The 25,424-nt window shown below is 37.4% G+C and overlaps 1 protein-coding gene across 1 annotated transcript in view; it reads left to right on the top strand.

The window, feature by feature from the left end:
* LOC124545982 (ubiquitin carboxyl-terminal hydrolase 8) overlaps window positions 1-25,142 on the top strand; it is a 226,904-nt gene extending 201,762 nt beyond the window's left edge. Inside the window, exons 14-16 of the mRNA XM_047124950.1 lie at window positions 2,464-2,685; window positions 3,590-3,723; window positions 24,136-25,142. Coding sequence (XP_046980906.1) covers window positions 2,464-2,685; window positions 3,590-3,723; window positions 24,136-24,445 — 666 coding nt within the window. The 3' untranslated portion in view covers window positions 24,446-25,142. The remainder of the gene's footprint in view (window positions 1-2,463; window positions 2,686-3,589; window positions 3,724-24,135) is intronic.
* Window positions 25,143-25,424: the final 282 nt, after the last annotated feature.

Genomic DNA, 25,424 nt, shown 5'->3' with positions numbered 1-25,424 from the left:
GTCAGTAAATGCTCAGTTGTTCAAAATTTAGATTTTTTAAATTTACAAATCAAGCTTTTTATGATGCATGGCCTGTTGAAATGGTTTCGTTGAAAGCCAGTATTTTATGTTGTTATAGGGTGTTGAGACCTAAGAGTTTTTGCAAAACTTGATGCTTGCTCTCTGCCAGTTAAAGCAAAAGCCAATAAACACAAACTGTACTTTGCTTCTGAGAGACTTGAATGGAGACTGGCAGTGTAGGACATAAGTTTCAATGGCAATGTCAGAGAGTTTTCTGCAATAAAAAACTGTAGGCAAGCACTTGCTGCCAAAACTAACAATGTAAATAAATTAGTGGTTTACACAACAACATTAACTCCTGATTATTGCCTAGTTCGAGCCAGATTTATCAGGGAGAATGTACAACACGAATGAAACATAAAGAAAAAATGTTATTGAAATAAAGTACAGCATAAGTAAGAAAAATGGCCAGACAGTACTTGTATGTGGCACGACCTTTTGAGCAACATCAGGGGTGTCCAAAGGCAGACTCTCAAAAGGAACAGATCTGGAGAAAAATAATCAATTAATAACAAACCACAGGTTTCATTCTGTGCAAAAAAGTTCTATGCAATAATGGAGAAGGAAAATCCAAATGTGGTTAAAGTATTCATGCATATACAACAGAATTGGACAACACCAAAGCTCACCATAGGTGAAGTATTATATTCAAGACACGTTTGGCTAAACGATTTGTACATTCTGATTCATTCCCAAGTACAGACAAAGGACAGAATTGGTTATATACTGGGTCTAAAACAGAAAGACCGAAAGGATGCGGCCAAGTAGCCCCCGTGCCGTTGGACTTTGTCAGCAGTCTTTAGGCATCCAAACCAGGAAATGGTCTAATGAAATGCATTTATTTTGAGACCAGTCAAATTGAAAAATACGGTATGTGGTCACAGTTCGTCGTATGGTTTTCTGTCCAGCTTTCTGCAAGGTAAAAGATGCACTGGAAGACCTGCAAAATGATGGCCAGGTGTAGCTGCAACAGGCTGAGGGAAGGCCTAATGCATGACAGAAGAAGAAGAAGAAGAAGAATGCAGAAAATTTAATTAGCTGATACGTTATTTCTCTATTCGCAGTCACAGCAATAATTCTGACAGTGTGTTTGGTAGATTGGATAAAGACTACCAATAAAAGGAAGATATTCTTTCACCGATTGAATACTGTAAAGTGATGGAACAAGATGGCATTATCAAGATATTAAGTAAAGATTGGGAAGCAAATGCTCTCAAGTCCAATCCATTAAAAGCTGTGTGACCTAAGGAGCTTTTCAGAATGATTGCTCAGTGAGTGAAAGCTTTTGAAAAGTCTGAGAAGAATGTATTGTTTTGTCCTTTATTGGTTGAGGTACGGAAATCCAGAAACAACAGCCTAGAAGAGAGGAAAGCAGCCTTATTGGAAAAGAATATCACAGTCAGCAAGGAAAAGAAAAAGAATGTCTTAAAACTTATCAGGCATTTTAATGTACCAGAAAGAGCAGAAGAGTTTTATAAGGACATTGTTGAAAGTGATCAATAGAGTTCCGGTTTAGTAATGCTGTAGCAGTATTTTGTGTTGTATTTCAGCAGTGTTTGTTATTTTACACTTTTGTTTATCAAACATTTGTAGAAATGTATAATATTAAAGTCTTATGTTGTTGCGCATTATTCTATTTCTGTCCAAAATGAACTATAAAGAAGCTGTCTTTGTAATTAATGTTAAATATTAAAAAATGGAAAAAATCAATTTGAATGTTTATATCAACAAAACTTCCAACTTTCATCTTTTCATTTATTGACTTTTGGAAAAACTTGGAAATTTTCTCCCTCTATTCTGAAATCAACAATAAGAATAAAAGTCGAACACACAGTTGGAATCAAGCATAAAAAGTATGTGTTAATTGTTAAATTATCTCGTTTATTAGTAGATATTTTAAAAAGTGTTTCCTCAAAAATGTTCTTTTTTGTGTTTATTGAGTTTTGAAAAAATGCTCCACATTTCTTTCAACTGTAATAAAATTATCATTCTCCAACAACATAAATTTATTGCACTACTTTGAAACACTCATCAGCAGAATTGTACACAAGATGCAATAATACATGGCAAAGTCAACTTAAAATATCCTGTGAGAACAGTATAGGAACACCGTTGATCGTTGCCTCGATATATTTTGAGGTAGTCACTAATACCATTCCAGATTACATCCTGTTTCAAGGTTCTTTATATAGCTGAAATCTTTGATCTGTTTTTGTGTTGCCATGGTACGAAAATAGTGACACTCAGCACATTTTGCAATTTAGGAAGAGATGTACAAGAAGAAAAGAATGTGGACCTCAAAGTGTTCATTATTTACTGTAATGAGAGAATTAATAGTCTTCTTTTATACATTTGTTGTTTATGATGTGTTTGCATATTACTTTGATGTGTCTTTTCTTTCAGAAAGATGATTCCCGAATAAATGAGAGCCAAAGTGTCTTGAATGAGGCGAGCAAGCATTTTATAGAGTTTAAGAGGAAAAACAAGTCATTCATTGTTGATCTGTTTTATGGACAGCAAAAATCAACTGTCAGGTGCCTCAGATGTGACAAAGAATCAGTAACATATGAGACATTTTCCAATTTGACACTTCCATTGCCACATAATAACAACTGCTCGCTTGATGTAAGTAATAATGTTTTGAAGCTTGATGGTGATACAAATTTGAACAAAAATAAATACATTAACAAGACTCTGTATGTGTTATTTAAGGCTCACCCAGTAGTAGTATGTTATTAGCAGCAGCAGCAGCAGCAGCAGCAGGGGTAGTAGTAGTAGTAGTAGTATTGGAAAAAGCAACTTGAAATAAAAAGTTACTTAAAAATTTAGTATACATCCGAGAAATTGGTTGTATTTCATGGTCAGCCTTAAAGGGGCACGGGGGGAGGGGTGTACATTATTATCTAATTTTGAATCACCAAAATAGGTTTCGTTTTGATAGTAATATAGTAGCAAGTAAATAAAGTAAAATATTCATTATTTTGTGTTATTTATATAACTGTGCTATATAAATAGCTTATAACATTAACAGTGTCTAAATGTCTCGGCAGTGGTACTCAAAACATTGTCTCCACAATTCTGTTGGTATTAAACAACTGTTTTACGTATGTCAACTTACATTTTGGACAAAACTGCAACTATATGAAAATCTATTGCAACACCCAAACGTTAACTAATACGTAAAAAGAAAAGACACAGTATTTTGTGTAGCACACTGGCAGTATTTATATTTTGTAGGGTGACAATTATTTTCTGTGACCTGTAACCTGTAGTTCTGTTTAAGTGCTGTAATATATACAGTTACATGTAACTAATGTAACTAACAAATATTATAGAATAAAAATAATTAATATTTGTTATGGAAATATTACAGCACCTTAATTCCAAGAAAGAAACTGTATGCTGTTGTTCATTCTGAACATTTCATTTGTTTATGTAAATGACTGAGACTGTTGATAAAAAATTATAAAAGCCTTGTAATACATTATCAGTCCTGTTGGTTCTCAGTAACAGGTCTTATGTGTTCTAGGACTGCCTGAAACTGTACTTAGCAGGTGAACGAATCACTGGCTGGACGTGTCCTGCTTGCAAGGAGAAACGTGATGCTGTGAAAAAATTTGACATTTTGTATCTACCTCCAGTCTTAATTATACATTTTAAAAGGTATGCCTCATGAGAATTATTCTAATAGTTTTATAAATATTCATATTTTACCCAAAATTCCATGTTTGTGGTTCATTTTTAAGATGGCTACATTTTCTTATGGTTCCCTTATTTAATATTCATGACAAATGACATGATGTGGAATAGGCCAATAGAAAAAAAGCTACACACTGTTCACACATGCATGCACATATGCGCGCGTGCCCACACACGCGCGCGCCCACACACACATACACGCGCGCACACACACACACACACACACACACACACAGAGAGAGAGAGAGAGAGAGAGAGAGAGAGAGAGAGAGAGAGAGAGAGTTTTCAATAGAAGTAAGTAGTCAGTCACAAACTGAATTGGCAACAAATCGTTTTTGTGCATGTATTGAACTAGTTGTTCAGGAAAAACAATGTAAATCTGTGTTTGAAAATGTTGTTACCGCCTGTCTGTCTGTCCGTTATGTAGATTAGATTTTTAAAGAGTTTTATAATTTATGTTCAAAGTTAGATTACAGTACAGATCACTTTTTCCTTCCAATCTCTGTTTTACTTTCTGACTTGAGATTTGTTGTCAACAAGCCATCCCCAACTGCATACTATTTTGGAAACAGCATAATTCTAAATACTTTATTTTTCACAATAAATGCTCTTTCCTTTAGTGAGAAGTTGTTCGAAAACGTTACTTTTGTGGTCTTTAAGTCCAAAGTTGGTCTTATCCAGCTCTTCACTAGTCTGTCATGTGCAAGCCTCTTCATCTCCACATAACTACTGCAACCTATATCCAATAATGGGAAGTCCAGGATTTAATATATATTAGCAGTCATTTTCATTGTGCCTGTGTGCAACTCAGTACCATCCCTGTGTGATGAGTAACAACCAATATCCATCAGAACCTGCTTACCATATTCATCCCTTGGTCTCCCTCTACAATTTGTATCCCCATACTTCCCTCTGTTACCAAACTGACAGTTCCATGGTGCCTCAGAATGTATTCTATCAACTGACCACTTCTTTTAATCAATTTGTGCCACAAATTTCTTTTCTTCTCAACTTTATTTAGAAACTGTTCATTAATTATATTATCTGTGCATGTAATCTTCATCATTCTCCTGTAGCACCATATTCCAAAATCTCCTATTATTTTCTTTAAATCTGAACTGTTTATCGTCCACTTCTCATTTTTGTACAAGACTGCACTTCAGACAATTACCTTCTGAAAAGATATCCTAACATTTAAATTTATATTCAGTGGTAACCAATTTCTCTTTATCAGAAATATTTTTCTTACTGTTGCAAGACAGCATTTTATATCCTGTCTTCTTCAGCCATTGTCACTCATTTTGCTGCCCAAATATCAAAACTCATCTACTGCTTTCATTGTCTTCATTTCCTAATCTAATTTGCTAAATTATTGGCTGATTTGAATCAGGTACATTCCGTTACTATTGTTTTAATTTTATTGATGTTCACCTTGTAACCTCTTTTCAAGAAACGATCCATTCCTTTCAAGTCATCCATTGACAGAATTAAAATTCAGAATTTTTATTTCTTCTCCCTGAACTCTAATTCCTTTTCCAAATTTATCCTTGGTTTCCTTTACTACTTGCTCAATGTATTGAAAATCATTGCAGATAGGCAACAACTATGTCTCATTCCCCTCTCAACCATTCCTTTACTTTCCTACCCCTCGACTCTTATAACTGCCATTTGGTTTCTGTACAAGTTGTAATTAAGTTTTCACTCCCCGTATTTTACCCCTGCTACCTTCATAATTTCAAAGTCAGATTTCCAGTCAACAGTGTCAAAAGCTTTCTCTAAGTCTACAAATCCTGTAAACATAGATTTGCCTTTCGTTAGCCTATCATCTAAAATCAGTTATAGAATCAGTATTGCCTCACGTGTTCCCAAACTGATCTTCCCCAAGGTTGGCTTCTACCAGTTTCTCCATTGTTCTGTAAATAATTCATGTCAGTATTTTGACAGCCATGACTCATCAAACTGATTGTTCAGTAGTACTCACACTTGTCAGAACATGCCTTCTTTGAAACTGGAATTATTACACCCTTCTTCAAGTCTGAGAGTATTTCACCTGTGACATAAACATTGCAAACCAGTTGGAAAAGTTTTTTCATGGCTGGCTCTTCCAAGTATCTAAATAAATCTTAGAGAATGTTGTCTATTCCAGGAACCTTGTTTAGACTTAGGTCTTTCAGTGTTCTGTCAACACCTTCTCGCAGTATCGTATCTCCAATCTTACCTGCACCTGCTTCCTCTTATCTTTGTAAATATTTCCCTCCAGTTTGTTTCCCTTACATATAACCTCTATTCATAGTGTCCCAAGAGAAATGATCAATAGTCAGGGATATGACAGTAATGATCATTCAAATAAAAAAAAAAAAGCTAGCTAACATGGACTCTGCTTTCCATATTTTGGGGGGTGATAGAATGGACCAAAACAAGAAAAAATTCTGTAGTAAACATGGGATCTGAAATGCATACTTTAAGAGCTATGAGCATCTGTTCAGTAGAAGAGATGTATTTCACTGTAGCAAAGATGAGCAAGTGCTCATAGCTCTTGAGGTATGCACTTTAGAGCTCATGTTTACAGGATATTTTTAGCTGTTTTGGTCCATACTGCCACCTAACAAAATACGGAAAGTAAAGAGCTCACATCAGAAGAGAATTGTTTCACAATAATGAAGATGAAGTAGTGCCTGTAGCTCTTCAGGTGTGCATTTTAGAGCCCACATTTGCTAGGCTCTTTTGCTTCAAATGATCATTCCTGTCATATTGACAAATATTTATATGATATCTATGAATTTTAACCACTCCTCCTGGGACATGTATATTTGTTCCACCATTTAGCATTCCCTTCTTTGCTAAGTGCTAGCTTGCCATGTAAGCTCTTAATATTCATACAGTTATTTGTCTTTTTTCCTAAAGATAGCATCTACCCTTCCCATACTCATCCATGTTTCTACAGCTTGTTTTCTCTCCTAGTCATTCCTGCTTTGAGAATACTGATAAAATGTTTTGAAAGAACTATACCAGGCAAAACAGCTTTTGGAAGGCCTCATGACATTTGAGAGAACAGATACATGAATGCATTGACAAAAGATGCCCAAATATTAATTATTTCATAAGCCAACAACTTTCAGTGGATAGAACAAGATTGAAGGGGTTCGTGCACAACTCCTTCTTGCTTGCTGGAACAAAGAACAGATGATGTCACATGGCACAGATGTGTGCACCCTTTCTGCATTGAGGAACAGCATGCAGCAGTGTGGATGTTAAAATGCTGGGCAATTATCTGAATAGAGCAGTTCATTTAAATCAGCAGTTTATATTTGAAACTATAGGTGCCCTATGTTCAGCCAAATACCTGAACTGCTATCTGAAAGTCCTGTGAACTGCAGTTCATATGTCAGCAGAATTTATTCTAAACAAGTGGTCAGTGTTAGTGATGCAGTTGAGTTCCTTGCAAAAATGTAAAATTCATCTTCTTCTTTCCATTTGTGTTAACTGATTACTGATATTAATTGGCTAAAAATTCTATTATATGCTTCATCATATTTACCGGTACCATGATTCTTGGCATGTTACTACTCTTAAATAGATTCAAAAATAGTAATTTCAATGATTTAATATAAATTCAAAAAAAAAAAATTATGTGTCACCAGATGATGGTTTTGCATATTGTCATCCGCAATATGTATGGCTCAGTGCACTAATACAACTAATGCTTCATACCGAGTTTGGTGTGAAGTTGAGAATGCAGCGTATAAGGGCAATTGATCACCATCAGAAACTTCTAAATGTTCGTGGGGTCTATGTCTGACTGATTTAGACTGCACAATGATGTCATTGTTAGTAGACGAATGACCGAATCATTCTTTGCATAGCTTGTGTGAAAATCCTACAAAGTGCACATAAAATGATCGTACCAAATATCTCAGGAATGTACAGCATAAGACACAATGACTGAGCACGAAAAGTGTTTGGTCATTAACATCTACTAGCAAAGTGCCATTGATACATCTGTTCCACTCGTGATTCCTCCAAATTATACTATGAAAAGGAAAGTTGCTGCTCACCATATAGTGGAGATGCTGAGTTGCAGATAGGCACAAAAAAAATGACTGTCACAAATAAGCTTTCGGCCAGTATGGCCTTCGTCAAAAATAGGTATCTATCTCTCTCTCTCTCTCACACACACACGCGCGCACACGCACACACACACACACACACACACACACACACACACACGGTTGCAGCCTCTTGGAACTGAAGCCACCTGCGACTCAGCATCCCCGCTGTATGGTGAGTAGCTACTTTCCTTTTCATAATATTGTTAGGTGTCATTCTGGATTTTCCATTGTTTGAAAATCCTAATTATCATTTACGTAATAATCTTTACAGTGAGCACAGCTGAATGGCATCTGCAGAGCAAGACAGCAAAAGACAAAACTCACAAGAGATAATAAAACATCTGAAGTATAAATGTCAGATTAACAAAATTAGTCCAGCTATTAGATATGAGGTTTTATATGTTGATACTTACTTAATGTAAGAGCACAGGTGCATCATTTACAGAATTAGTTCGTAAACAGTTCACACATACAAAATGGGATGAAATAAAAAGTAATAATACATTACCCCTTTAAGGCTTGAATGTATACAAAACACTGAATACCTTCAAGTCTTCGGCCAACATTAGGGTGTAAGCCATTGTACAATGGGTTGCCATATTTTCATTTCACAAAGTATTTCAGTACATAAGTTGGTATGGAGGTTAAGTGTACATATGCCATAAGAAATTCAGATCTTGTTACATACAGTAGAATCAGATGATGATTTTGATTTAATTAATTATGTATTTTATAGGTATTTCAGTAAAATAGAATTCAAATTCAATCTTAGAGTATTTGTATCTTTACAACCAATACACAGATCCATAGATGAGTGATAACTTCAAAAGATTAAAATTTTTCATAAAAGTACAATGATTTACAAATCAGATATTTCACATCAACTTGGTTAGTTAAAGATTTCACTTGTTATAGCCGATTTCAATGATTTCATGTCATAAATTTGCGAAGGATGAATTTTGAAATGGTCATGCTTCAGACCATTACCATTTTCTAGAAATTTGGCTAGATGCAATGCTAAGTAGACTTGATGTCTTCATAGATTGACGGTCAGCGATGGTCCAAAGAAAGGTTGAAGTTGTACAAAAACAGTGTAGACAAGTTGACTTATAGTCTTCTGACAAGGTTTGATGCAGAAAAGTTCAAAAGTAATGAATTTATACAAAGAAAAGAAGACTCAAGGTCTTCTGGCGATGGTTGTCAAAGAAAATATCCAAATTGTAAGGAGTTTATACAGATCTAACTCATGGTCATCTAATCTAATCTTCTTGTTTAAATGACGTAAACTCAATGTAGGCTCGTCGCTGAAATTTTAATTTCATGCATCAGCGGAAGAGCACTCAGGGGGAAGAGGGCGAGAGAGCAGGCCACCTCCTCAGGTTGATGACTGCAGGCAGCCCCCTACACGTACACTGTCGGCAAAATAGCAGCGTGCAGGAACCATGAACCTCGAAAGCGCAGGCGCGCACTGGTAGGCTCCGGAGTGTTGCAAACTGTTTGCGCAGTACTCGACAGGTTTCATGAAACAAAGTCAAATTCCAGCATCAGTGATTGATAAAGACTCGTTCATGTTTTACTGCCAATGTGACGTTCTGAACTTATGTCCTGACCCATTTTCTGGTTTATGCAAAACTTTGATCATTATCCGCTTCACTATGGACTCACGTTATGTACACTGTCTGTAAGTTAGTACTACATGTGCTGTCTGCTGGCTCATCATTTACTAGTGTTCAAAACATTTAATGCTAAACAAACAGCAGTGCTCAAGAGAGCAGAAATGTCTCTTAAACACACATTTATTTCAAAATGACATCACACACACTGCTGGAGTGTCCATATATGGCATGTAAGTAAATTCTTGCTGCCATACAGAAAGGTTTAAATTTAATAATTCACACAACGTGACAATAATCTGATAATAGCTGAGCTGTGCCCATCAGCTACCATGCACAGTCAGGTGACTCTTCAGTTCTCATGCTATTAACTTCGTCACATGCATGTTTATTCTGTGACAGTGTTTGTGAAGAGTGCACTACGTGCAAGATCGAAGATTACATTGTCCGAGGGATTCACAATACAGTACCCAATTGGGGCCGAGCAGGTGTGAGTAAACACTACTACTATGCACATTCTTCTGTTTCGTGTCTGTTGGCCTCACATGGAGGTGAGAAAGTTTTGCTTTGCCAAAGTGTTTGTGAATTTCTTCACTTCATGGAGCGTGTGTGCATCATAATTCATCACACGACTATCTGTGAATAACTTGTACACAGGAACTGTGCATAATATTTGCGCTATAGTCCCAGTATCAGACAATAGTCTTTTGAGATTCTTTTTCATAAGATTGTAGTTCCTAATTAATTACAAATGGTCAGTTAACAAGTAATTAGTGATTTTCAGAGACAAGGCATAGGTTAAAGTCAGCTTTATTTTCCAAGTTTGGAATTTATCAGTCAGTCGGACACTTGCAATTGGGCCAAGGTCTAACAAATAAGATAATGTAGATAAAAGGTTGAGACACCAAGCCTCCTAAACCCAAACATGACAGAAAGCAAAGCTAAATGACCAGAGCCAGAAAAACAACAAGGCTGGCCAACACAAATGCCAACACAACAGTACAGCAGTACAACATAAATTAACCTCACATGACACACTTTCAGCATATACCCAATAACTCATTTTCCACATCATGTTCAGGACATAGCAAAATATTCATACATACATATACTCGTAGCATAAACACAAATACACTTTAGAAAAACATATTATATAATACACTGTAGTAAACATAGAGATCATAGAATTTAAAATTGGTGTACTAATTAGGTACTTCAGAATTAATTTCACAGAAGTATTCAGTTCATGAAACTTGAAACTACTATATATAGTTTGGTTCGAGAGATCTGTGTCTCAAAGAAAATTATGGAATAGCGACTACCACTAAGTCCATGTTTGCAACGATTATTAGTCTATGTAATGATTGGTTATGAATGTACGCACTTTAGGCGTAAAAGTCATCGTCATGCAGGTGATTACAGTGATGTTCCACTCACTAGTAATACATGTAATGAGAGGATCCATATCCTCAATGACTAAATTCTAGATTACCATTTACATTACATAAAAGAACACATTAGCCAAATGGGAAGATAAAAATATTAGCTTGAATTCACTTACATTACTAAAATTTATAGTGCAGAAGGCACTAAGTGGTGTGTGGAGGACACAATCCTCAAAACATGAATCAACATTAAATATAGCACAGGTTATCATAAGAACTGACATCATTTTAAGTGAATAGTTTACTGCTTGCAAAAGCATCATTTGCTTTCAGTACTTCGAGCAACAAGCACCATCATTCATGCATTATTTGACAAAAAGTCAAGTCATTTTATATTGAGATACTTACGTATGCAAAGTACAAGATAAAAATGTCATAAATTTATAGTCCTTGGCGTTTAAACCAATTCGGGTACACAAAGAGGAAGTGTCCGTCGTGTGTAATTTTCATTATTTGGTATGGGCCAGTGTATAATAATTGTCACTGCTTGTTCTATTTCTTTAGAAGGGATGGCTTAGGATGAGATGTAAGTAGCACCATCTCATATAGGTCAAACCACTGGGTTTGACCTAGTTTTTTATCATATGCTCCCTTGCATGTCACAGCACTGGCTATTCAAGGACACAAGAGATGGAGTTTTTTCTCTTCACCGTGAGACGTCACATCTCAGGGCCACTGGAAGCAGAGACATTCACTCATTTTTCTCGACTTTGTTTAGCATAATTTCTTTTGGTTTGTGACCTGTGGAAAGATGCGAAAGGTGTTCATTATATCCTCAGACGGGGTGACAAAATCAGCTCACTTTGTCTGCTTATGTGGTGTGTAGTTCTGATAAAATGGTTGAATTCTCTGAAAATTCATTCTGCACAATTACTTTCAGGATGGAAATGTGAAGTCAGAATTTGTTTGATTTTATGCTTATGCAGAAATGAGCACCAAACTCACCTAGTAAAATTTGATGCATTGTCGAATAATATTGCATTGGGAGTTCCAAAGCGAGGGAAGCAGTCATCCGTCAACCTCTTGACTATTGGTGCAGCATCAGTAGACTTCATGACATGTAGACAGACATGTTTTGAAATAAACTGTGAATCGCAACTGGGTATTTCACACCTCCCCTTCCTTGAGGGTATGGCCCAGAAATGTCAGTTGAGGCAATTCCTCCAGGTTACTTGTCAGAATCAGATGCAAGGGAATTTTACTTGATAGGTTCGTTGGTTTAGTCTTCTGACATACAGCATGCTCGCAAAAAACGATGCACTCTTCTGTGCAGACTCGGCAAGTATGTGGCAATTTTCCATTTACATTTCTCAATCCTACAACAATATCCCCAGGCCATGTATGTACACCATATCAGGTGATTGTGGTTTACACGGGTTACACACACACACACACACACACACACACACAAACAACAACAACAACAACAACAACTCATTGTCTGTATTTCTCCTGTGGAAAAACACATCATTATGCAAGGTGTAATTCTGACTCAGTCTTTGATTTGTCTGAATTACCAAAACCATTTAACTTTTGAACACTTAGGATCTGTATCCTGCAGTGCTTTCATGTTTTTACACATCTGTAACTAATATCATCGCTGAACAGTGTCCTTCATAAGCAACACTTTGTAATCTATCACCTGTTCTACAAGTTCATTAAACTCGGGCGAGCCATAGGGTAACATGGATAATGCACCAGCAATAACGTTTTCACTAGCTTTTATATAAACAATTTCAAAATCATATTCTTGCAAGAACAATACCCACCACATTAACCTCTGGTAGTGTAGCCTACAGATCAAAGGAAAACTTAAAGCTTTGTGGTTGCAGAACACTGTAACATGCCAACCACAGATAAAGTAATGAAACTTCTTAAGAGACCAGTCCATGGACCTTTCACACACTGTCCACACCCTACTAGCGAACCTGATTGTGGCGGGGCGGGTTAAAAAAAATCATTCGTCGCACTGTTCAAAATAAACATCCACCTACCTCAGTACGGCTTCTGCTCAACGTCCCTTCACTCTGCAAGTGTAGATACTTACTAGATGGCGAAAAAGCAGTACTGAAGAAAATGCTGCCTAATATCTATCCTGCAAAGTCTGCATAAACTCCAGTAGTATTTCAGTTCCTGCAATCTCACATATATCAAGATTTCGGGTAGTGATATAGTGTATTTTTTCTCACAGTAAATTTTCCAGAAAATTTGTATATAGGCCTTTTTATTGCTTCTAGTACACATGAAAATGAGCTATCAAGTCCGCATTTACCTAACTAACGTGTCTATAGTTCTCTGTTCACAGTTCATACAACCAGTTTCACATGCAAAGCAGCCAGAAATTTACTCAAGTCCGACCCGATTGATGGCACGATCTCACAGTCACAGATCCGCTACTATAAATGAGTTTTACATTTGGGCATTTTCAGTGGGTTTCTTTAAAAGAACTGCTCACCAAATACCCCATAACTGAATACAGAATACACCACACAGAATTTTCATAAAGGCCGAAAGTTCACACAAGACTAACTTCCCAACAAAATACTCCCGAAACTCCAAACCTTCATCAAACTGTTCATACTACATCAGCATTAGTCACCACACATATTAAACTTGAGGAACTCAATATCATTTTATACATAATGAGAATCATCACATTTAACATGTCCTTCCATGTCCAAATCTGGCGAGCGACTCTCCCGATACTGCCTCACTCACAGCATATCTCACTAGCTGTGCGCAAGAACTACTTAATTCTCGTTGGCTGATCAGTCTGACGGACTAATCAGAATGATCCTTAGAGATCGTTCTCATGGCAAAACTCGCCTAAGCCAATCACTGTTCAGAAAGTAATTTATGTTATCCCAAAGTGCCAATACTAACACAATGTTTAATAAAACAAAACGAAATAAAATGAATCTTGAAAATAATTTCGAAAACAATTGCACATTAAACTAATATTCTGGCTGCCTTCTTACAAAAACTATCACCCCTAGACATGTGTCATCAGCAGTGTGGGTAAATTACATCTTTCCCACGTTCCAATTACGTAATGTTGTACATAATATAATATTGAATTTTTTCATATGTCCCACATACACACTCTCACTCATTCTCATTTATTCACACAACAACATAATAAACAGATGCTAATTTTTTCTGAATTTTTATACTACGAAATGAAGAATAATTAAAGTTTTGAAAATAAGAATTCAAACTAATTGATTTGATGTATTGAGAACTCTGTGAATGATTTCAAATGGCATGGCCTGGCACAACTTTAGTTTTGTCAAAAGCTTCCGGGCACTGGGGGATCAGGACCAGGGAGAACTTTTGTTTAAGAAAGCCAGTAATTCTTGGTTGCTTTAGAGTTGATTCTGAATGATCCACCTAAAGAATGATGTCATGCCCAGAAACATTTTCGGCTGTTTTTGTGACATTAGCGGTGGACATTTGGCTGTATCTTGCATCTTGTCTGGCTCAGGTTCTACACCTGCAATAGATATGACATGTCCTAAAAACTTGATCTGTTGTTTGCCGAATTTCGATTTCTCTAAGTTCGCAGTCACTCCTGACTCTGAAAACTGTTGCAAAACTTGCCTTAACAGCTTTATGTGCTCCTCCCAGGAAGCTGTGGCTATTAACAAGTCGTCCACTAAACAGTAACTCGGTCTAACAAACCCGACCCGAGAACGGTGTCGAGGGCTGTAATAAATATGCCAGATCTGACATTCAGACCAAACAGTAGCACCTTAAATTGGTACAACCATCCAGTGAAGACAAAAGAAGTATATTTCCTAGATTCCTCTGTCAAGGGGATCTACCAGAACGATGATCAGAGATTGAGCGTCAGTAGGAAGTTCATACCTGAAAACTTTTGCAATGACTCTTTCAGAACTTCCAGACTGGCTTATATGATCACAATGATTTTGTTTGTGTTACATGCATCGAGAACTAAGTGTACCCCACCTCCTGGCTTCACTATGATGAACAACAGATTGCAGTAGGCAGAGCGCATGAGGTCTCAGTAATGTCCCAAGTGAGCATCTTGTGTAATTCTTGTGTCACCACCTCCCTCCTGGCCCATGGGGTGGCATAGGTTTGATTACGATAAGTTTGGTGGGGAGCAACATTCATGTGATAGATGTATCCTTTCACAATACCAGGATTCTTAGAAAAAACATATACATATATCATCAATAAGTGCATAAGTTTGTTCTTTTGCTTTATGTCAAGTCATTCAGATTCCTGAGCCTTGGTGCAAATTACGTTTACATCGGGTAGATTATGATTTGCATTGACTGACACTGGTTCTGTATCAGTGTTGGTAAAATGAATGTCTTTCCTCAGTACATTTATATCAATTAATTTGATTGACAGGTCCTGGCATAATTTTCCCTGGCGGTCCTTGTCAATTTCACCTCCTGTCAATTTCACCTCCTTCTCATTAACAAATAGGGTGCATGTGCCACATTGGAAGTTGACACACATTCCTCCATTTTGCAAACTCCATTCCCACCAAACAAGATAAATTTAGACTCGTAACCACTAGGAACGTGCACTCAACAGCTCTGCTCGCAAATTCTATTAAAACCAATACTTGCTCCTCTGCTCTTCACAGTTCCGACTCGACACAATTGTTTACCAGCAGTTTCGGAACCTTAGTTCTTTCCAAAATTCTTTTTAAGAAATGAATGGCCATAACACTCATATTAGCTCTGGTGTCAATCACTATGGCGATTGGAATACCTCTGACTACACCACTCAGTGCTGCTTGTACCTGATCTACCCAGACTTCCCTACATGGCATCATATTAGTACATAGTTCATCACAGATATCTTGATTATCATTATAATGAAGCATGCTTATCAGATTACAAGAACTGTCATCCCCATTAATACCCGCGACTACAATCAGAGTGCGATGAGACCACATTTAGTTTGACGCATTGTTTGTTTGTCGGGCCTCTCATCCATGAACTCCAAAATCTGTAGTGTCCCATTTTGCAAGGTTTGTGATCATCCTTTCGGTGGTCTCGACTCGGAAGCAAGTTGATTCCAGCCGTGATTTCCATTTGGTGGAATATTATTCTGTGAATAGTTTGGTCTCCACAGGATACCATTCTTCTGCTTGATGACCACTGCTCTGCGTGTGGTCTGTTCCTGCCATTCTGATAACCAGCGTGGAACCTATTATTTAGGTTTCTATGCTGGAATTTGGTGCCATTATGCACCTCCTGATTTCTCTTTACACTGTTGTGACAGCGTCGTACCGGCCGTTGTTGTTATGGGTGCAGGAATGCACTGTTGGTGTACCACTGTGTCAGTTTGTGTGTCGCGTGTTGTCATAGATTAAATCTAATTCATTGATGATAGACTGAAAACCCTCGGTGTTATCTTCTGGTGCATGATTTAACTTTTGAAATATGTCCACCAGTAATTTGCCTTGTAGTATCCCGACCACATCATTGGGTGTGATGGGATTATCCCAATATCATGTCTTATTAATGTACTGTTCAAAATATTTTTGAAGGCTCCGTGCTTAAGACGGTAAATTTCAGAACTGAAAACTTCCTATTTTAGGCAGGCTCGTAAGTGCAGTGACCAATACTTGGCCGAGAACACTTGCTCAGACTAAGCATATGTAGGATATTGTTTGGCAGCAGCTGTGGCCCACAGTGCGGATTCACCTTGCATATAAGCTACCACGAATTGTATTTTCTAGCGATCTGTCTATGATGTAGGGAACACCTTCTAAAATGTCCTATAAACATAATGGAGTGTGGGAATTTCTTTTCAGGGAAAAAAATCTGAAATTGGTCATGTTTCAGTAACACTTCTTCCAGAAACACCACAGTTAAAGTTGTTGCCACCCACACAGGTTCCAGTGGGGAATTTATGCACAGACTGCAGGGTCCAGTATGTTGCAGTGATGTTACGTTATTTTTCTCTTGCCCACGTCAAATTATGATGCAAAAACGGCAGTGGAGATGTTGCCACATGCAGTGACTCTTGTATATGTCAGATTTCCCCTTTAAGTCATCAACTTCTTGCCACTACCTAGGCAACTTGTTTGTTAAAAATATTTTGTGTCTTGACGGAATTCATTGTGAAGAGATTCGCCTGATGTTCCCAGTTCGGACAATACTTCCATTGCATTGTGGCATGTATTTCTTTCTCTACTTTCTGATATACGTCCGTATTACATCTGGATATCCATTCATCAAAAACTGTAATTTTTCACCTTGAGCAGTGAGATTTTCCTCCACTTGTGATCTTGCTCAAGGGAAAGATCATTAAACTGCTTTGTCAAATTTGACATTTTTGTTTGCATTTGAGTATCTTTCAACTCTTTTACATCTTGAGACAACCTTCCAACTTGATCAGAAATCTCATGGTATGCCTCTGTGAGACTTGAGCTCGCAGTTCTGATCTGCACGAGATTCACATTTAATTGACTGTTCAAGTTTGTTACAACAGTATCAAATTTCTTGTGCATATTTTTGAACAAGTCTTGAAATTTCGAATCTAATTCAGTGCTTTGCTCACAAAATTTTAAATTTAATTCATTACTTAAGTATTTTGACACTTTACCAAAATGTTACATTACATATCGAAATGTTCGTCAGTATCAGTTTGCAAGACCGAATATCCAAACCTGAAAAGAAAGTAAATGACTACACATTCAACACTGCACCAAGAACACCATGAAGCTTATATTGCCCGTGAGAAGTAACCACAAAAAGTATGTAATACCACAAGTGTGAAACGCCATGAAGTAAAGTTGTGGTGATGGACAGGGAGTAGAACCCAGTACCTAAGTTAATTGTTAACTTAGCACAATCTGATGTCAGATTATAAATATGTTCACCAACAACATGGTATTGAAATCGGAAACAGTGACATAATTGATTTTTGCCTGGCAGGGTTCAAACCTGGCACCTTTTGCTATTGTCTTACTGCCACAAATAGACTTGAAATATGTATTTTTTCTTTACCAGTAGTGAGATGCGCACATGTTTGGCTAGAGGTATCACAACGAATAGTTTTGTGCCACGCATATCATCATTGTTTGGCAACAACATGAACAGGTGTCAACTATTGAATTCCCTTTAACTAGTAGTTAGAATCACGCCATGTATAGGGACCTGGAGGAGTTTGGCATCATGAAGAAACCCCAAAATAATGAGGCAGTATCATCTTGAAGGGTCCAAATCTAGAGAAAAATTGGAATCGGAGCTTGAATCCCAATCTAGTGCCAGTCCTGCGCTCTTTACTTGCTGTTAAAAACGGGTACCCCCAGCAGGAATCGAACCCACACCTTAGCCACTACAAGCTAGCCTCAGTCCAACCAACCTCTGAATTTCACATCAAGTTTTCGTCATAATGGGGTACACACCGCACAGTATTAGAAGTGACCTCTCAGACAGGAAATCACGAATCCAGTCACACAACTGAGACAATAGTCCATAGGAAAGCAATGCAGCTGGAAGCCACTTATGAGGAATGATATCAAAAACATTTTTGGACCTCTGTGAATACAGAATCAATTGAGAGCCCCTGTGTGCGGTATGTCGTGCGAAAAAACTGTCAGCTATATGCGAATTTAGACTTTTTTAGTGAATCTCAATGATGAAGTCTTCTCAGTTTATTAGCCAAGTCATGGCATCGAGTCTTCTCGGGTCATCAGCTGAGTCAAGGCGTCGTCCTGTGGTAACGTTTCAACAAGCTTCCTATTTGTCATCTACAGGTGAAGTGTTGAGTTCATGTCCTGTCAAGTTCTTTATAGCCACTGGACCACAGGCTCCTCTGGTCATGAACTCGTTTTTCCACAGCCTCTTCAAAGATTGACTCCCAAAACCCGTTCACCCTGCACAGCAGCTTTGTTTGTTCAAAATCAAACATATGATTTTCCTTGAGACAGTGTTCTGCCACTGCAGATTTCTCTGTTTGGCCAAGGTGAATGCTCCTTATGTGAGCTGAGTAGCACTGCGATATGCATCGCTTGGTCTGGCCAACATACTGTTTGCGACATGTGCAGCTGATGCTTTAGACTCCTAGTGCCTGTATTCCTAGGTTATCCTTCACTGAGCGTAGCATATTCTTGATTTGGCCAATCAGCGAAAGATAGTTTTAATGTTGCTCTTTTCTAATATGCATCTTATCTGCGACTCACAATAACCATTCTTGCAAAAGGTCTTTCTCAAGTGCTGCAGTTTGGCAGGTAGACTCTCATTGTCGCATATCTCTCGTCTTGTGCACACCGAGGTGGTGAGCACGGATTTGCTTTGTTGTGGATTGTTGCAGCTGCTGACTTTAAAGTACAGGTCAGTGTGTGTCTTCTTCCTGTACACAGAATGGCTTGGGGTGCCGTAAGTCTTCTTCTTTATTATGATGAGGAAAGGCAGACATCTGTTTTCTTCCACCTCCATGGTGAATTTAATATTGTCATGTATGCTGTTGAGGTTTTTAAGAAATTCTTGTAGATTTTCTTCACCATGTGGCCAAATCACGAACGTGTCATCCGTGTAGCCATAGAACACCCTCAGTTTGCAGTTTTGCCTTGTTTATCATTGTCATTGCCATGCTGTGTATCAGCACCATTAACTCTGTAGCATTGCTGTGAGGCACTTGTCAACTAAGCAGTGCAACTATGCTCCTTACCCTCATGCTGTGTTCTCCATTATATACCTCCAATCCCACCCTCTGTTGCAATTAGCAGCCAATATTGTGGCTGCTCAGTAGACAATACGCGGGGCATCGAATGACATAAACATCATTGGCGTTTTGTGAACTCGCACTCATGGGGTTCCTTGTGAGATTGATTTTTGGATTGTGACTCCACTGTATCCAAATGCAGTACTTGATCAATCGTAATTATTAAGGTTCAGTAGCCTCTGTGATGCGCTGAGAATCACTGGCAAAAGCTTGCAGTGCTTGCAAATAAGAATGATCAGTTTGAAGACAAGAAACTTCTGGTATGTCGAAATCTAGATTGTTTCCCCATAGGTAAGTGAAACAGAGCTTCTGCATTACACGCTGTGACATGGGGCGATAAAGAATTTCATGTTAATAACTGGAAAGTACTAGGTAACTAATGTTGCAACTTTTGTGCTGTATGATCAGGTACAGATGAAAAAGAGCAGTTTGCAGTTTGTGATCTGTCACAAGAAAAAATTTTCTATCGTACAAATATTGATTAAATTTTGTGACATCATAAATTATGGCTAAAGCTTCCTTTTACAGCTGACTGTGGTTGACTGTGACCTTGTTAAGTGTCTTAGATGCAAATGCTACAGGAAATTCTGTATTGCCAACCTTGTGAGATAAAACTGCCCTGTTCCACATGAAGAGTTTTCAACTGCAAGAACCACTGGTTTTGTGGATCAAAATGCATAAACAAGAACAAACCAGTAATGCATGTTCCAATTTCTGAAAAGATATTTTGCATTATCCAGTCAATTCAAAAGGAGCATTTTTATGCCATAGGTGATGCAAAGAGTGGCTACTTGTGCTCAATTTGAAATGACTTTGATGTAGTATTTCTCTTTTCTGAGAACAGTTTGGAGTTCTCGTACATTTGTAAGATAAGATAATATCCGTATGGCCTCTAAATGCTTGATTGAGGAACAAGCATCGTGGGTGTCAGTAACATGTCCCAAGCATTCAATTTCAGTTTTAAAATTGAACTTTTCGGTAAATTACACTTGAGCTCTGTGTCTGCTCAAATTTTTGAGATGCTGTTCCGGTGTTTGCTTGGATACAATATCATCATCTAAACAATTTGAACAGGACGGAACTTTTGATGTCACATGGTCAAGAAAGCATTGAAATATTGCAGCAGTGAGGGACTTCCTAAGTGAAGGCATGTTAGTCACCATAACTTGTTTAGTTTCCTCATTCAGGGGAAGTTGAAGATGAGTTTTTGGCAAAAAAAATTTTGAAAAGAGTCGTCCACCTGCTAGACAATCCGCAGATTCATCAATTCCTGTAAACGACGAGGAATCAGTCACTATTTGAGTGTTAACAGTGGCTTTAAAGTCAGCAAAAAGTCTGATCTTCATGTTCGCTTTTTTGTGATCACAATGGGAGATACCCACTAACTTGCAAAAACTGGTTACAAAATGTCAATTTGTTCTAAACTGTTGAGTTCAGAAGCAACTTCGTCGTAAACGGTGTAGGGTACCGGGTGAAGGCTTTAAAACTTAGGTTTTGCATTGTCTTAGAGTGTAATACACACATGAAAATTCTTTGCATGACCCAGTGCGCCATCAAACAAATGTCTGTACGTACCATTGAACACACACACACATATATATATATATAAAAAGGTAATGTTCTGACTGACTCACTCACTCACTCATCATCGCCCAGCCCAAAATTCTAAGGATGCAAAAATGAAATTTGGAGAAAGTGTGGATCTTGTACTGTAGGCATCATTTGAGAAGGAATTTTTTGAAATTCTAATTCTAAGGGGGTGAAGTAGGGGGATGGAGGTGTTTTTTAGTGTGTCTGTTTAGTCAAATTAAGCCTGTGGGGGTGAAAAGATTTTACGAAAGCATTTCATTGTGAAAGCATTTTTAAAGCTAAATCTTTGAAAATTGATATTTGGCTTCTCGTTTGGAGATGGAAAAAATACTTGTTTCACTGTTTTTGGAAATTCAACCCTTAAGAGGGTGAAATAGGGTCAGATTGGTTCACTGACTCATCATTGCCCAACCCAAACCACTTGAGGATAGAAACTTGAAGTTTGTAGAGTGTGTGAATCTTATTCAGTAGGAATCATTTAGGAAGAGGTTGTCCGAAATTCTACTCCTAAGGAGTTTAAATTGGGTATGAAAGGCTTTTTGAAAGTATGTTGCTCTTAAGGGAATTTTGAAGCTAGAGCTACGAAAACTGCTATTTGGTTTCTCAGTCGGAAAGTAAAAGTTTTCCATGGTTGTCTCTGATTTTTTTATTTTTTGCAGGAGGAGAATGATTTTTTTTTTTTTTTTGTAAGCATACTTAGAACATTTAGCTATACATCAAGCCTACTCAGTGTTGCCTCCGTCAGCTGTGACATATCTGGCCCAACATTCTTTCCATGATAAAATTCTGGGGATTGACTTTTACACCATCACTTGACCCAGCAAATAAGGTCTTTCTCACTATCAAATGTTTTATCGCACAGGTGGGCCTTCAGACAACCAAAGAGGTAAAAATTAGATGGAGCCAAGTCTGGACAGTAGGAAGGATGAGGAACAGTTTTCCTGATTTTCTCCTAGGGCTGTATCAGGTTTGGCATTGTCATGGTGTAGTCTGATGAACTGACCCTGATGCTGTGGTCTGTGGGTCTTGATGGCGCATCACAGCTTGTTCATTGACAAACAGGAACGGTCCCAGCAAATTGTGGAGCCAGGTTCCAAAAAGTCAATGGAAATGACATCACACTGATCCCAGAAGAAGGAGGCCATCACCTTTCGGCCTGTGGTTCATGAAAGTCTTGGTTGCTTCTTCCAAGGGGAACCCAGATGACGCCACTCCATGGATTGGGTTTTGCTCTCAGGTTCGGACAAAAACAACCATGTTTCATCCTGGGTAATGACGCCATCAAAACGCTGTTTCCACTCTTCAGTAAAGGTCTTCATGAGACTCTCGCACACATTATTCCTCATCTTTTTCATTTCTCTTGTCAATGATTATGGCACCCAGCGTGCACAAATTTTTCTGTACCCTAGTTACTGTACCAGTGATACCACACTACCCAATGACAAACAAGTCAATTTCAGTAAGCTGCCGTGTCATCACACATCTGTCATTTTGGATGATTTGATCAATGGTCTCCTTATCCACATCACTCACTGCCGTTGATGGTCTGCCGCATCGTGGATTGTCCAGTAGAGAGAAATCACCTTCTGTAAACCTCTGCAACCACTGCTGGATACTGCTGTGATCCACTGTGTCCTCCCCATAAACAGAGCGCAACTTCCTCTGAATCAGTGTGGCAGAGTCATCGCCGGTTTTGAAATGGAACTCCATCACCGACCATTGTTGCAACCTGACATCTACTTCATGGTCCATTATGGCTCACCTGTAAATAAAAGAAAATACTTTTATATACCAACTTATAGCTAAATGTTCCAAGTATGTTCACAAAAAATTTCATTCTCCTGCTGCAAAAAATAAAAACAAATTTGAGATGACTTTGTAGAACTTTTTGAACACCCTTTGTATCTAAAATATTACTTATAATTTTTTTGAAGGTTCTCTTTGTTGGAGTAGCAGTTTGTCCAAAAGTTAAGTTCTACAGTTCAGTCTTTAATGCCATCACATTACCCATAAGACATTAAATTTTTTCTGACAGGGTGCTAAATACATGTGCACCCATGTATAAGACTCCCATTTTTACTCACATTTAAAAAAAAACTCCTTGAAGCCATTGTAAAAGTTGTTTGTGGTCATAGCATTATTTTCACACTTTCCACTATTTTTTGAGAAAGATCTGGTAGAAACATGTTAAGTACTTTCTACTTCTTGTGTTTCATTGTTAGAGCTGTACCTAGTGCAGTTCTATGAAAAGTACTCAAGTGTATGCACTGAATCATGTCAAAATTTAATTGTAATTCATTTGCTTTGAATAATCTGTTGAATTTGTCAAATATTTCATTAACTGCCTTTTCAGCTATGTGACCAGTACTGCTTTCATTCTTGTACTCGTATCATCTGAAAAAAATTACATTTTCTGGCCACACACTTCAAATGCTACTTATTGCTGTGTGATCCACATAGGACTGAAACACACTTTTTTCTGTAAGGCATACAAGATACAAAAACATTGTCTTGTTGTGCATACTGTTCCATAACAGTTTAATCTTTTCATAGGGATATCAAAAGCCTTGATGAGATCACAAAATAATTACAATGGAAATAATTGCTGATTCATTGATTTTTGTTTGTAAACTGTCAAGATAAATAGAGCCTGTGGATTTGACAGTTCTCTGTGAAATCCAAACTACTTTAGTGGTTGTGTTCATCTGTCCTGTGTGTTTAAATTGAGTTGCGCATGACCTTTTCCTCCTTTCTTTCTCTCTTTCATTTTGCTTTATGACAAAAGAAGAAAGAAAGAAAATTGGCAACAATGAGATAATTATTCTGTACCACTGTTTTGTATCATTTCTCATCTTTGCTTGCTTGCTTTGCCAATTCTCATTTTGAACATTCTTATTTCAGGTTTTATGTCGACGGTTGGTGTCGGAAAAGACAAAACTATGTTGATTTTCCCATTGACAAACTTGATATGGAACAGTATCTTAATGAATCAAGTTACAACCATTCACACATGACTTTCAGTTTGTATGGTGTCTCAAATCATTATGGAACTATGGAAGGTGGCCATTATACAGCATATTGTAAAAATGATGTAAAAAATAAGTGGTATAAATTTGATGACCATGAAGTAAATGTTATGCCACCATTATCTGTGAAAACTGGTGCTGCATACATTTTGTTTTATGCATCTTTGCAGAGTACAGTAAGCTGAACTGATATGTGGCAGAACATATTTATATGGTTGCTAATGTTTTACAGAAGTATATTAGCAACTTCTGTTCATTTAAAAACTTATATTTGCACATAATGTACAAAATTTTCAATAACATTGGTTATTGGGATTTTTAAATATATGTACAAAATGCTTTTTAAATGTGTAGCAAATATGGATTGTGATGCATTTGATATGGATGAAAACTTAAGAGAATCAACACCAAAGATTATGGCTGAAGTTGTCGAAGATGCATTGAAGATGCTTCATATACCATCACAATGAATACTATGTATTTTTAAAATATGGGCCTGGTATGTAAAATGGCTTAAAATTTGGTAAGGCTGAAATCAATTGTATGATAATCTACTGTATATGTTTTCTTGTATTATTTGTGCTATGTATATTATGAAATTATAACATGTATATAGCATTTCCAACAAAGTGCCAGAATATACAGTAATGATGTTGTAATAATGCTTGTACTCATAAGTTAAGTAATGCGTATGAATATTGATCCTCATTTTCACTGTAAGCCCACCTTTATTATGGTTTGTTAAATGTGGGATCCACGTTACATTATAAGCATGTATCATGCTGTATGTTGGAGTCAACAGGAGGCCTGCAATGTCAGATGAATGGCTGTGATTATCATTCATAAGAGAGCTGTATGTAATAAAATATCTACAAAAAATTACATTTTAAGCAGTTCAGTCATATACTTTTCATAAACTTCCTTTTGTCCGATTATGATTATGAATTCACATTTTAACTGATAAGATGCTATGGTATGAATCTTGTGAATGTATATTTGGAAGGATAGTGATACAGTTCGCACCTATTCACAGATATAAAAATCTATTGTGACTTCCTTACAGTGCTGCATATGTACGAGAGTGTTCCAGTTACACACTATAAGGTCTTCTGCATACTGTCCATAAATAAAAATAAATGTATAACAGTATGGCACTGTATTTAC

This window comes from Schistocerca americana, chromosome 1 (genome assembly GCF_021461395.2).
Source record: "Schistocerca americana isolate TAMUIC-IGC-003095 chromosome 1, iqSchAmer2.1, whole genome shotgun sequence".
Classification (NCBI taxonomy): Eukaryota; Metazoa; Arthropoda; class Insecta; order Orthoptera; family Acrididae; genus Schistocerca; species Schistocerca americana.
Note: the sequence above shows the minus strand (reverse complement) of the source record. Positions and strands in the feature narration are given on the sequence as shown.